Here is a 13,665-nt window from a genome sequence, read left to right on the forward strand (position 1 = left end):
GTTCAGCAGATATAACAAGAACCCAAGGAGGGATGCGTGAAGATGACAATCATACTAAAAACATGAATTTACAGTGCCTTTAAACTTTAAAGCTTGTCTTTTTAATTAAAAAGCCCCAATGTCTTTTTGGCAGATTGTTCTTGGAAAACAGCAAACTGGAATGGAGTGAAAATGAAAACAACGTTCTTGGCCAGGGTGGAAGTGGAACTGTTATATATCGGGCACGATACCAAGGAAAACCAGTGGCTGTGAAGAGATTTCAGATCAAAAAATGCAGTGGTTCTCCCACATCAGCTGCAGGTACGGTACAGAATCAGCACTGAGATTTACTCTTGCAGCCTGAGATCACAAGCTAAGACCAAAAAGCCTTTGCTCTCTGAAGTGCTGGCAGCACCTGTTTGTATACAGCTTTGAAATAAACAGCAAAACCGATGTGTTTTCATGGAGGAGGAAGGTGTCTTTAAGGAGTCTTTCATGTCAACACCTGTAAGGTACAGAAACTAAGACCATTTTCACTGTAGGATGTCAGAGAAGAAGGTCATTGGCAATGAGAAGTGTGTATTTGCGTGGGTTTGCACTAAGGGTTTGCAGGTCTACCTTTTAATAAGACTTTTAATAAGTCTTATTCCATCTATGCCAGCACATAAAGAAAGGAAATTGGAAATCCTCCTGTTCCACTTCTTGGGCAGGCAGGGATGTCCTCTCATACTGTATATGCTGGGTGTTGAGCCCAGATTTCCATCAGAAGTTCAGTCCAAGGACAGAAGAAATGGAGAAGGTGCTTCAATTTCTTCATTTGTACCAGGGAAGCCCTGAGATGAAGAAGCAGACAGCTGCTGTCCCACTGGCACGTAGCACACTTGCCTGAGCAGCCTGGAGTGTCCCATGGCAGAAGGACAATAGAGTCCCACTTCTGAGAGGGCAGTTGGGCAAGGGTAGGAACGACCCCTTCCTCTGAAGGGTCTGCAATGTAACATCCACCCCCAGAAGACGTTAGTTTAAAAGGGTTCATTTTCTCAGTGATTAGTACCCTCCAAAGAGGGTATAATAAACATTCTTTTTTTTTAGCTGGGGACTGAGGAGTTTGTATGTCTTGCCAGATACCATGCTGAAACACCTGAGAGCCATGGATGCCATGAAGAACTTCTCTGAGTTCCGCCAGGAGGCCAGCATGCTCCACTCACTGCAGCACCCCTGCATTGTCTCCCTCATTGGCATCAGCATCCATCCACTCTGCTTTGCACTGGAGCTGGCCCCTCTGGGCAGCCTCACCACTGTCTTGTCTGAAAACTCCAAAGGTAAAAAGCACAGTCTCCCTTCTGGGAGATCTCACAGCTGGGTCACAATAGTGACAAAGGATTGATAATGCCAAAAGCACTGCTTGATTCACGGAAGGGAAGGAGGGAAATTGGGAGGGATGGCATTGCTCTTCAGCTGTGCCTCTGGGGACTAAGTGTAAAAACTGATGCTCATTTTTTTGAAAACTACTTTGGAGACTGGATTTTCGGTTTTTCTGCTACACAGTAAGAAGTGCAGCTCTCTTCAGTTCTCCTGTGTAGTGCTGTGTTTTTCCCCCCACAGATGTGTATCTGGCAGTCTGAATTCTCCCGTAACTGTCTGTGTTCTTGTTGCTATCAAATGAATGGCACTCAGAATGAGTTAGATTGAGGCCATCTGACCCTCTTGGCACCTGGGCTTTGTGTCAACTTTCAGTTAAGCATTAATTCTCACCAGAAGATTCAGGGGTCTGGAGGTTGGAAGGGTTTTAAAACTCAGAATACAACTGCCAGATTTGTATAGCAACATGAATGGCAACACTTTGAATGTTGGCACTGGGCGATGTTTTAAAGCATTCTCAGTTATTGCTTTGGAGTTTGAAAGAGAAAGAAAGGGGAAAAAGCAGTTATGATTACAAGACCTGAAGGCAGACTGTTCCTTTTGTGGCAGGGTCTTCCTTTGTGCCGCTGGGACACATGCTGACACACAAAATAGCGTATCAGATTGTGACTGGCCTCGCCTACCTGCATAAGAAGAACATCATCTTTTGTGACCTGAAGTCAGACAATATCTTGGTGTGGTCCTTGGATGTCAAGGAGCACATCAATATCAAGCTGTCTGACTATGGGATCTCTCGGCAGTCGTTCCATGAAGGAGCACTCGGGGTGGAAGGCACACCAGGCTATCAAGCCCCTGAGATCCGGCCTCGCATAGTCTATGATGAGAAGGTAACCGTGGCATGTCCACGGGTGGTGGTGGCTTCGTGCTGAATTCCCTCCTAACTGCTGTGTTGCTGTGCAGTGCTATCTTTCCCGTTGTATTCTTTCATGCTGCCTTTACCATGGGAGGTTTGCTCTGTTGCTGGCTCTAGGTTGACATGTTCTCCTATGGAATGGTGCTGTATGAGCTGCTGTCCGGTCAGCGGCCTGTGCTGGGACAGCATCAACTGCAGATAGCAAAGAAGCTGTCAAAAGGGATCCGTCCTGTTCTTGGTCAGCCGGAGGAGGTGCAGCTGTATAGGATGCAGGCACTCATGATGGAGTGCTGGGACACTAAGCCAGAAAAGGTACCAGACACCCCTTCCTCTTGATACAGCTCTGCAGCTCAGTTGCCTGTTTCCCCCTCCTGCTGATTTGGCCCAGAGCTTCTACTAGCTTAAATTAGAGTTTTATGAATGAAACAATGGCACGTTGGTGGCCTGAGACGTCTGGGGTGATATGCAGGTCCCTTGATGTCAATGGCAGTTAGGCTATTGATTTCGCTTGGGCAAGACATTACCCATAATTTCTAGAAGCAGCTACAGCATCGTGCTGTGAATATAACTACAAAGACTTCAAAACCCCTCCAATTATAATGAGGGGATAGAAAAAGGATTTTAGGTATGAAAAAAAAGGATATTGGTGTATTACGTTTCTCGTTAATTAAGTTGATGGCTTGGAGCCATCAAGTAAAGGTTGCCTTGACTCACAAACAGGCAGAGGTTGGGTCAGGTCCCAGAATTCTTGCATCTTACATCTGAATAAATTCTGGGATACAGAGGAATGCTAAGAACCACTGAGGTGGGATTTGTAAGGAGAAGTTGGTGCAGACATGGGTACATCACAGGAAATTTTATTAAAGGAGTCCTTGGCTCTGTAGCTTTAATAGCAATGGTTATGGTTCTGTTCTTCCATCTGGACCTCCAGCTGCCTTTGTGATGTGTGTCCTTCTCTTTTCCTTTCCCCACAGCGTCCGCTGGCCATTTCTGTGGTAGGACAGATGAAAGATCCCACCTTTGCAACATTCATGTACCTGCTGCCCTGTGGGAAGCAGTCTTCTTTCTTCTGCTCCCAAGGACAGGAATACACTGTGGTTTTCTGGGATGGGAAGGAAAATACCAGGTTAGATGGCTCCTATTACCCATTTCTTTTTAAAGTAAAAATCCTTCAGTGTCTTCACTTACCCCTCTGAGGGGAGGTAGAGAAGGTGAAAGTGGATTAGAGTGAATGCCAAGGATACACTGAACGCTGTTTTCCCAAACTCTTTTAATTGGGAACAGTGGTTGCTTTATAAAGGATATTTAATGAGCTTAACTCTGCTTCAGTTAATATGAGGAGAAGATTAGGGCAGTGTAATGATTCATACACACAGGATGGAGCATTTGCACATGAGAACAGACGTGTTCTGCCTTTCCTAATGAGGCCATTTAACGCTAAACCTTTCCTAATTGAGACTGCAGTTCCATCTCTGTTCTGCAAAGCAATTAAGCACATGCTTAAATCCTATTGAAATCATCAGGAGTTAGCCACATGCCTGAAGCTGTGTGTGCATCCAAGTGTACGCTTCCAGTAAAATGTGTGCCATACTGGCTAGGTATGTGCTGTAAGTGTTATTAAATTGTGACTGAGATGATGGTGTTTTGCTCAGCCACCTATGACCCGTGGCTGGTTAGGTTTGCTTTTATGGATGTTACGGATTTTTATAGCCCTTGTTTTGTTTGGAAACATTCACAAATGGATCTGAGTTTTGTATTAATTATTCGTAGGCATTAACCTAATGGGAAAGGTACGTGATTTGTTCCTGAGCTGTTTGCTTTGCTATCTGTGGTGCCTGGCCAGCCGTTCAGTGCAGGCAGTAGAGCTATTCCTGCTGAAACACATGGGACCCACAGATGTATTTTGAATATGTGGATGTTGTCCAAGTATTCACAGCAATATATCTCAGGGAATCTGCTTCCTGACCGGACAATGCAATTGCTGGAGACTGCTGAATAACAAATTGCTTCTATATGACAGATTTCGGGATGTGTGATTGCCTGTGCTGCAGTTGGTCCAACATCTGGGCTTGCAGATGCGATTGTGAATATCCAGTTGTTGTTCAAACACCCAAAGCCAATAAACTCCCCCGAACCCAAAACAAACAAAATCCTTGTAGTTGCAAAAATATTTATAGGTCGTATTTATAAAAGAATTTATCAGGTTACGGATCTTTGCTCTTATGTGGAGGAATCGTCATCTGCTGTTTATGTACCAGAATTAGCAATGAAACAAGATAATACTGAGGCAGTGAGCTTGGGAAAAGAGCATATATTCTCTTGAGAATCTTAATGGGTGAGGGAGGCTGAGAGCTTCCAGCTATTAATTACTGCTCTTCAGCTGGAGCTGCTCATCTCACAGCTGAGTTATAGTAACTGGCAATGGGAGTGCTCCTCATCCCCTTCATCCATTGCAAAGTTGGATAGCTGAGCTGAAATCTTCACAGCAGCAATCACACATCCACCCCGAGGAAGAGCTGGCATGTCTTTGTGTCTTTTGCTTTATGAGAACCCTTTGGAGAGCCCTGCAGCACCGTCTGCATCACGCTGTGGCTTGGCCAGAAGTGGCCCTATGCAGGTTGGAGGCTGGCTGCAGCCAACTGTTTGCTCTTTTCAGAAACTACACTGTGGTGAATCCAGAAAAAGGGGTGATAGAAGTGGAGAGGATGAGCTGCCCCGGAATGAAGCTGTGCTGCCAATTGAAATTTCAGAATGCCCTCTGGGCTGCCACGGAGGTAAGGCTATCAGCACCCTGCTGAACTGCTCCTCCTCGCAAGGGGTGCAAACCCACAGCTTCTGCAGTCAGTAGAACTAAGGCAACAGACCTGAGCAGCATGGCTTGACACCTGCTGCCTCACGGGGTGTTGGTGCTGCATGCTTATTTGGCTGACACACAGAGGATGGTTGTGTCTCCTGGTGTTCAGAGCAGTTATGGGAAGCTCGGCTGCCTGAGGTGAAAACTGTCTCAGTTGGGGCATATCTGCACCCAGTGTTTCCATCTGGGAAATGTCCTTATCTCTGAGTGATAAAGGGGAGCAGTGAAAGAAACCATGCGTCATAGGCGGGGTTGTAAAACAGGGTGGAGGGATTTGGAATCTGGTGGGAAATGGGCACCCAAGTGCAGCATTCACCATGGAAAACCACTGCTGAAAAGATAAGAGTGAGAGAGCATGGCTGGCTTATCTCTGAGCCTGCATCCGCCCATCAGAAAGGGCTGTGTTAAGTGTCAGCCTGTTCTGCACAACCATCTGACACGAAGCAAGCAAAAAATAGATGAAACAAATGTTCCTGAAGTTCAGTTTCGGGGTGGGGGGGGGGGGAGGAGGCCATGTGTGCAGAATAAGTGATCTGTGTTGGTGAATTCACATGGCTGGAGTAAGGAAGCTGGAATGGAGTGAAGGTGGATAGCTTTCTCCCATGTTGGTAAATAAGATATTTGATTTTCTGTCCACCCAAATTAAAGCAGGGTTCAAATATTCAATTTTTTTTTCTTTTTTTTTTTTTTCCCATAATGAGAAGTATAGAAAAAAATACAATGCAGAGTTCTTAAAGCATTTTGTTTTCACCTTTTTGATCCACATTAAATGTGCTGCTATTCTCCAAAGCAAGTGCTCTGTATTAGGTAGAGGTGTAGAGCAGGTTAACTCCAGTATTAGTCTGGACTGACAGGTGAATGCAAAAGAGCACAAAAAGTGTCTCAGTTGTCCTGACAAATTCAGGGTTTGTTCAGAGTCAGGGTTGCCAGTGCTGGTTTAGATATGCTGCTATAACAGCTGTGGTGCTGAGTTTGGTTGGGTTTGGGTCACAGCTCGTTCTGGGGAAGGCAGCCCCCTGGGTCCTGCCCATAGGCTGATGGTCTCCAGAGAAAACAAAGGGAAATTCAGACTTTGCATACGAAGAATACAAATAAAAACTGTTTGCGAAGTAGTTGCATCTCATTCAGGTATCAAAGTGTAAAAATTATGAGAACCAATGGAAATTCATCGAATTTGATGTGTTCTTCCACAGGACCAGAAGATTTCAGTGTACAGGCTGCAGGGCATGTGTCCTCTGAAGGCCCCGCAGAAGAGTTTGGACTCTCCTGCTGCTGTCAGCTGCTTCCTGGTGATTCCTGTTGTCAAAAAGGTATGGGGGAATCCTAGATCCTGCTCTGTGTGTGTGGCTGCCAAGGCTTGTGCCACTTGTCACCAGCCAGCATCGAAGTAGTTTGCAGTGTTTGGTGGTGCAAGATGTCTTTGGCTTTTGGTGCCACTGCCAGCAGAGCAAGGGGCAGAGGTGTGGGCATGAACCCATGTCAGGGGTCCGGAGCTGGCACAGCCAACTCTGCCGGGATAATGGTCCAAACAGATCAAATTCCCCCCACAAGGAAGTTTTCCAGCTGTGTTTCCACATGACTGCATGACAAGGTTTAGGCTGATCAAGCAAAGTCAAGGGGATGTGAATGAGTAATTAGTATAGAGATTTGTTAACTCTTAACGCAGGGCTTGGGTATACTCTGGCTCCTGGTCTTGCTCTTTTGCTGGCACATGTGCAGCTGTTGTGTAGGTAATACTGTGCACACAAACTTTTTGGTTTTGGAAGAGAACGCTTAGATCATAAATGCAGTCTACGAGCTGCCACCTATGACTAATAAAAAGTTGTATGCTATCTAGCTGGTTCTGAAACTGCTACCATCCAATTATTGGCAAGAGGAATCTGACATTACTGCCTATTGCGGGCAAGTCTGGGGGATGTATAAAAACTGCTCTGGGGCTAAATTACCTCCGGTTTGCCTACAGCACCTCGAGTGAAAACACATAATTATACTCCAACGTTAATGGTGACCATGAAGTTTTTGCAGATGCCAGCAGGCTGTCTAAGGCTAAAAGCTCGACATGGAGCAGTTCTCACGGTGGCCGCAGAGCTGTTTAATCCCACGTGTTCTTTCACATTATTGTCCATTTCTGGCTGGTCTGCTCAGACTGCTGTCTGCATCCAGGGCAGATGGTTAGTGTAAGGTGTACCACTTGACTTCCAAACATGGTGTGAGGAGAACTGAAGGAGGGCACAGAGCTGAAGTTGGCAAAGGGACGAGTTTCACCCGTCGGGAGGCTGCGTCTGTTGGCTTTCTTTGGCTCCCATGTCTGCAGCGTTTCTCCACTGTGCAGTTTCATTTCTGACGTGTAGGGTAAATTTCTTTTTCGTGCTGCTTGAGGTTTTGTCCAGGATAGTCGAACGAGTCTTTCACTTTTCAGCTTTTCCACTGTCACACAGCTTGCAAAGCCATTCCTTAGGGGTTACAAGTGGCTTTATGTCTCCTGGTTTCTATTTTCAGTTTGTGGCTTGCCTAGAAAATGTCATAAATAATGCCAGGCTCTACAATAGTAATATTGAGTCTAGACACCTCCCTTCCTCCCCCGACCCTACCCAACCTTCCAGAAATCCACATCCCTTTGCTGCACTCCTTGCTTTATTGCACTTACTTTTTCCTCTCTCCTTTCTATGAATGAACTTGGCAGTGGAACAGCCAGAGCAGCAGCCGTGGGGATGTACAGACCAGGCTGGCAAGAAACTAAGCCATTTTTCGAAGCAGCCAGTTCTTCCCATAAAGCAAAATGGAAAGCTTACACTTGTCAAACCCCCTGTACAGCACAGAGTTGTATCAGAGTTATCACACAGTAATTATTGCCTGCTGGAGGAAAGAATTGCTCGCGTTTCTCTGGGAAGAAAGCCTTCAGCTGATGAGATGTGAGGTAACTCGCAGTCAGAGAGCTGCTGAGGGATGTTGCTGGGAAGGGGAATTCTTTATGACTGCCTTGGGAAGGCTGATCCAAAAGAAACAGTTTCCAAAACTTGGTTTCTCATCCAAAGGAAGCATCATGGAAACTTAAAGGCAGCGGAGAGGGGCCCAGAATCCAAATCTCACCCGCCAAGGAAAAGTCTTGTACAGTTTTAAGCTTTTTTGTTGTGTGGTTTCTGGGGGAGAGAGATGTGTATGGGTGCAACCCTCCAGCCTCCTGCAGCAACCTGGAACTCATGAAAACAAAAGCTGCATTTAAAGGCTGCAGTGCTCAGTGCCAGCAGTGCCAGACCCTGTGGGAAGGAGGGAGGAGGTGACCGAGGCCATTTTGGGTTTTTAACCTGCTCCTTGTGGCTGTCCCAGCTGCTCCTGTCTTTAGCCACAAGGACAGGATGTCTGGAGCCAGCTCACCCTCTGTGCTGCCCATCGCATCCCATCACAGCCGCGCTCCAAGGCCTTCCTTGCTGGCACAGCAGGGCTGCTGGCAGGACGCGCGCTTCAAATGCAGTTTTGTTGCTGCGTGTTTTTGTTGGCTCTTTGCTGAGCTCGAATGTTGAAAATGAATTCTGAGAAAGTTACTTAAGGTTTCTGGAGCCTGCTGCACTGCCCATCTCTGGTCGCTGTTGCAATAGCCTGGGTCTGAGGGCTTTGCCACGCTGCCCTGCCCCACCAGCACCCCATAACATCTGGTAGCGCCTGGGCAGCCTCGGCAGTGCCCCTCTCGTGGTCTCTGCTAGGCCAGAGATGGCAGGTAGGGGGCATTTCCCGGGGTCTGAGTTCTTACTCCTCTTTTCCCAAGCGAAGTGATAACGGCAATGGCTGGAATGAAGCAAATCCTGATAGCAGAGACTGTGAGCAATGAGTGCCCCAAAGCATCAGGTACCTGTCAGGTTTGCTTCCACTGTAGGCTAGCCAGGCTAAAATCTGGCATAATCCTTAAAACTGAGGTGGTATAAATGATGCAGCTCTGCAGTGTTGTTCTCCCAATCCCACCCCCTGCCATGGGCTGGTTGCCTCCCACCAGATCTCCAGAAGGAATCTAGATTGTTCTGCAGTGGCTGACACTCATCAAGAAAATGGCAATATATATGTATATATATTTTTTGAGGGCTGTGCTTGGATAATCCAGCATTTACAAAGCAAGCGAGACAGAATCCCAGAGCAGGCTGTAATAGTGCTGTGTGCCATGCTAGCAGCAGCTCAGGTTGGCACACCCATGTTGCATTCAAGCAGTGCAGCCACAGCACTGGGGAGCTCCTCACCCTCTTAAAATGTGCCTGATAATGAAACTGGGCAATAATTTTCTGAAGGCCATCGGAGCAATGAAATGTGACCGTTTGATTTCAGGTGTTCCATTTTTAATATGAAATACTTGCTATGCGGGGTCCTTTGGTCTGAAAACATTGGACCATTTTCAGCAGAGAGATGTGAGCTGTTCTGCTTTGCTTTGTTCTGTTTTAAATAATAGAACTCTTTTCCAAAGGCAGAAAAAAAGCTGAAACCCAGCTCGTGCAAAGCATCATGCCGTGTTCCAGCCTCTTGATACAACCCCCTGGCAGGTCCATGTCTAAGAACCTTTGCACCAGATCCACTTGGCAGTGGGGACGTGGCACCGAGCACTGCAGGCCACTTGGGTTTCTTTTAATTAGTGGTTAGAGGATTGGGACCGGGCTGAGTTGGAGTCCAAGTCCCATTTCACAACTTTCCACTTGCTTCCCCAGTTTTTCCCATTACTGTAAAATTCTGCTGTGATTTGGATTAGTCATAGGAGTGCAGCATGCTGATGGCTTAACTCATACTGTGTGTGCAGATAGAATGGTTTAATCCAAGACTCTTAATGAACCTTGCAAACAGTGCTATCCATTAAACTAATATCCCCGTGCTATCTGCCCCTTGGTATTTGAGAGCAGCTCAAGGTACTGATTTTGGCCTCCGTGGACCCAGACCCATCTCACGGGGCTGGCACAGCCACAAGCCCTGAAGGTTTCCACTGGCTTCAGAGCAGCCAGGGGTGATGCCAGGTCTGCTGTGTTCTTTGGTTCCATTTGCTTTTGGTTTGTAACAGCAGTGAGTAAGCCCTGGGCAAAGGGTCTTTTTTTTCTTTTTTTTTTTTCTTTTGAATTTATTGCTCCACAGGGAGGAAATAAAGGCCCTTTGAGGTAGGTATTGTTTTATCTGCTGCACAGATGGGGAGTTTCTGGTACAGCCCTGAGGTCACGGGGAGTTAATTCCCGAGAGTCCCATTTCCCAGCCTGTTTCACAGCCCTCTGCACCGCCTCACTGAGCAGGAGGTGCTGGGGATGCACTGAGCCATGGCCTTCTTGCCAGCCTCCCATACAGGGACGTGGCGGTCCCCACTGCAGCCAGCACATCCCAGGGCAGGATGTGATCTACCTGCGGTGTGCTCGGGCACCTGGCAGTGTTTTTGTGCCTGGCACTGGGAACACTGCCTGCGATCCCACACCCAGGGCACATCTCTGGGAGGAGCACAGTGGTTGAGCGCGGAGTGATCGCTGTGCGCCGGCATTGGCTGAAGGACCATCTCCCTCTTTCCATTTCCTCCTGCATTGCTTCCGTTCCTCTCCTTGACTGATAGCAATAGCTTCACTGTGCTTTACTCCTTTCTGGATATGAGCCGGGTTTCTACAGCTGGATTCCTAGGATCACGATGGCTGCCTCTGAACGGGTTCCAGCTTGAATTTGTTAACCTTGGGGGCAGGCTGCCAGGCCTGTCTATCCTCCCTTGCCAATAAAGAGAGAGGTAATACTGGGTGAGAGGAGTATGGCTCTGCAGCAGCTTCTGTGTAACAGCTTCTTTTTATGTTGCTGTTATCGCTGAGTGATCTGGGGTAAGTTACTGGCACACTTATAGAATTGTGACGGGCAGTCAGCGCCTTGGGGATTGAAAGCTTTTGTCTGGCGGAGAAGTAAAGAATCTGGAGAGAATCTGCCAACTGTTTCTTGCAGAACTCGTACATGGTGCTGGCCGGTCTGTCGGATGGACTCGTAGCAGTGTTCTCAGTGGCCCAGGGCATCCCAGCAGACAGCTGCTCCTACCTGTGCTCCCACACAGCCAACAGGTCCAAATTCAACATTCCCGATGATGACCCGCGGCAGAACCCGTACCCGGTGAGGGCCATGGAGATCACCAACAGCGGCATGGAGGTGTGGTACAGCAACGGGCCTGGCGTCCTCGTCATCGACTGCGCCGTGATGGAGATCAGCAGGAGGCTGGAGCCCTTCAGCCCGCCGTCTGCCATCTCATCCATTGCCTGCAACTCGGAGTGCCACGGGGAGGAGGTGGTGTGGTGTCTGGACGAGAAGAGTAACTTCTTGGTGATGTACCACGCCGCCACCTACCAGCTCTGTGCACGCTACTTCTGCGGGGACTGCAGCCCTCTCAGAGACATGTTTGCCATCCAGCAGCCTGCCCCAGCCATTCCTGCTACTGCTCCTGTCAACCCCGGAGCACTGGAGGGGAACTTGCTGGAGGACATGAGCATCATCTACAGCCCCGAGGTTGGCACCCAGATCCTCAGCCACCAGGACTCGCTCACGGATTATTGCTCCGTGTCCTCCTACTCCTCCTCCTCACCTCCCAACAGGTTAACCCGCTGCCCCTCCAGCCTGCCCAGCTCACCCACCAGCTCTTCCAGTGCTCCACTCTCCACAGATTTCGAGGAGTCGGGCAAATTTCATGAACTGAAGCCTTCCCCGGATCACGATGCTGTGCCTACAGGTGACAACTCGCAGCATCTGCAAGCCATCAAGATTCTGCCTGTTAAAGACCTCATATGGATCCCCAGGTAAGTGGGTTGCTTACCAGGACGGCTTGAGCCAAATCCCTCCTGGGCTGAGTAGTGAGAGATTAGCTGCAGGTAATTCAGGAACTTTGCATGCTTATTTTGACTCAGCTATCCAGAAAGTCATCACTAAGAAATTGTGTTCGTAGTACAATAGCACATCCATTTCTCCGCTCGTTTTTAAAGATATCTGGTGATGGGCAGAATGGCTGCATCTGAGGCCTCGTGAGATTGATTTCAGCAGAATGGAATAGTGGATGGTGAGCTCGACACCCAGTTACCCTGGCTACTGAGGAAACAAAGAACAGCAGGCAGCTTCCTTGCTCGGATGTGGTGCTGGCACGTCCCGCTGCCTCCTGTTGAGTTGCTCAGAACTGCTGGAAATGTGATTTGCCAGCTATAGGGGTTCTTACTGCAGCAGATTCAGTCACTTCTTGGTGACACAGCAGTGCCCCTTCCCTGCAGAAATCCCTGTCACTATAGGAGGAGTTGCAGCAGAGAGGATGGGTATCCAACATGGGATTTGCTCAGCTGCCAGCAGTCCCCATTGCAGAGTGTGTGTGTGCAATCTCCCTCCTTTCTCTTGCAGGAGAGGAGGGGATATCATCGTGATTGGACTGGAGAAGGAATCGGGCATGCAGCGGGGCCGAGTGATCGCCGTGCTGAAGGCCGGGGAGCTGGCTCCCTATGGGTGAGGCTGAGTTGGGCACCGGCTCCCAGGGGCACAAGGGGATGGGTTGCAGAGGTGAGGGTGAGATGCTGTGACCACAACCTGGTCTCCAAAAGTCACCCGGTGCCCAGTAACGTGATGGGCAGAGCCCAGTGTCGATCTGATCCTGCCTGCTGCTGCCTCCAGGTACTCGGAGGGCACCGGCACCTGGCAGGAGATGGCTGGAGCTTGGCAGGCTCCGGCCCTGTGTTAGGAACAAGTAGTGTATTTATGCAGAGTGCAGCGCTTGTCTGTGGCTTCATTCATGTGGATCAGGTTGAAGTTCTGGCTCTAAATGAACACCTTTGTGCTGTCAGCAGTGACAGGCCAGGGGACGGCTCCAAGAGCACGGGGGAAAGCAGTTCTATACGTTAATGTAGAAGGTTTCCTCCAGCAAACGAGAGTCCAGATAAATAAATAGCTGCTGGGGAGATGGGGGTGCTCCTGCTGATCACTTAAATACCAGTCTGGGATTGTACTATTTATGTCCAAACAAATGGAGGTTAAGCACCGCTAAGGATTATAAATGACCATTTATTACCACTGGGCAAACACAGCATGAGATCAAAGTGCTCCTGCCTTTCCCTCGCCTTGTTCACGGAGCATTTTTATCAGTTAGTTGAGAGTCGGGCAATTCCTGACTGTAGGCTTGACTTTATTTTAGCCAACTGTTAAAAAGAATTAGGGGAAATTAGGTGCAGAGCCACAGCCATTGGGGCTGGGCTGGGGCTGCCACTGGCTCACCTCACAGCACTGCTGTCTGATGCATCCCACCCCATCCAAGCCTGTCACTCGCTTGGGCTGGAGGCTGCTCTGGAAATGCCCAGATGGCAGCAGGAATTGAGCAAATCAGGATGTTATCAGCAACTTCAGAATGTCGTGGCAGGCTTGTGCATGTAGTGTCAGGTTTGGGCACTGGAATCCCTTATGAAATCTTTTCCCATGTCACTGAACTGCTTGCTTTCACCACAGTGTGGTTTCTCGTTCCTCCCTTTGCTATGCTCTCCCTTCTCAAGGATTTGCAGCTTATAGAAAGAGATTCACCAGCTGGAAAGGACAGCCTGTGAATCAGTGCCTCTGGGAT

The 13,665-nt window shown here is 48.4% G+C and overlaps 1 protein-coding gene across 2 annotated transcripts in view; it reads left to right on the forward strand.

Moving 5' to 3' along the window:
• Positions 1-13,665, forward strand: part of LRRK1 (leucine rich repeat kinase 1) — a 67,647-nt gene that overhangs the window by 52,985 nt on the left and 997 nt on the right. Inside the window, exons 25-33 of one of the 2 annotated variants that reach the window (XM_042875948.1) lie at positions 134-300; positions 1,101-1,298; positions 1,948-2,225; positions 2,369-2,563; positions 3,226-3,377; positions 4,908-5,025; positions 6,299-6,415; positions 11,037-11,588; positions 11,675-11,861. In XM_042875948.1, coding sequence (XP_042731882.1) covers positions 134-300; positions 1,101-1,298; positions 1,948-2,225; positions 2,369-2,563; positions 3,226-3,377; positions 4,908-5,025; positions 6,299-6,415; positions 11,037-11,588; positions 11,675-11,770 — 1,873 coding nt within the window. In that variant the 3' untranslated portion in view covers positions 11,771-11,861. Of the gene's footprint in view, positions 1-133; positions 301-1,100; positions 1,299-1,947; positions 2,226-2,368; positions 2,564-3,225; positions 3,378-4,907; positions 5,026-6,298; positions 6,416-11,036; positions 11,876-12,461; positions 12,564-13,665 lie in introns of those variants that run through there. The other variant, XM_042875947.1, reaches the window with a different exon arrangement.

This window comes from Lagopus leucura, unplaced genomic scaffold (assembly GCF_019238085.1).
Source record: "Lagopus leucura isolate 7727_CA_CO unplaced genomic scaffold, USGS_WTPT01 Super-Scaffold_100015, whole genome shotgun sequence".
Lineage (NCBI taxonomy): Eukaryota > Metazoa > Chordata > Aves > Galliformes > Phasianidae > Lagopus > Lagopus leucura.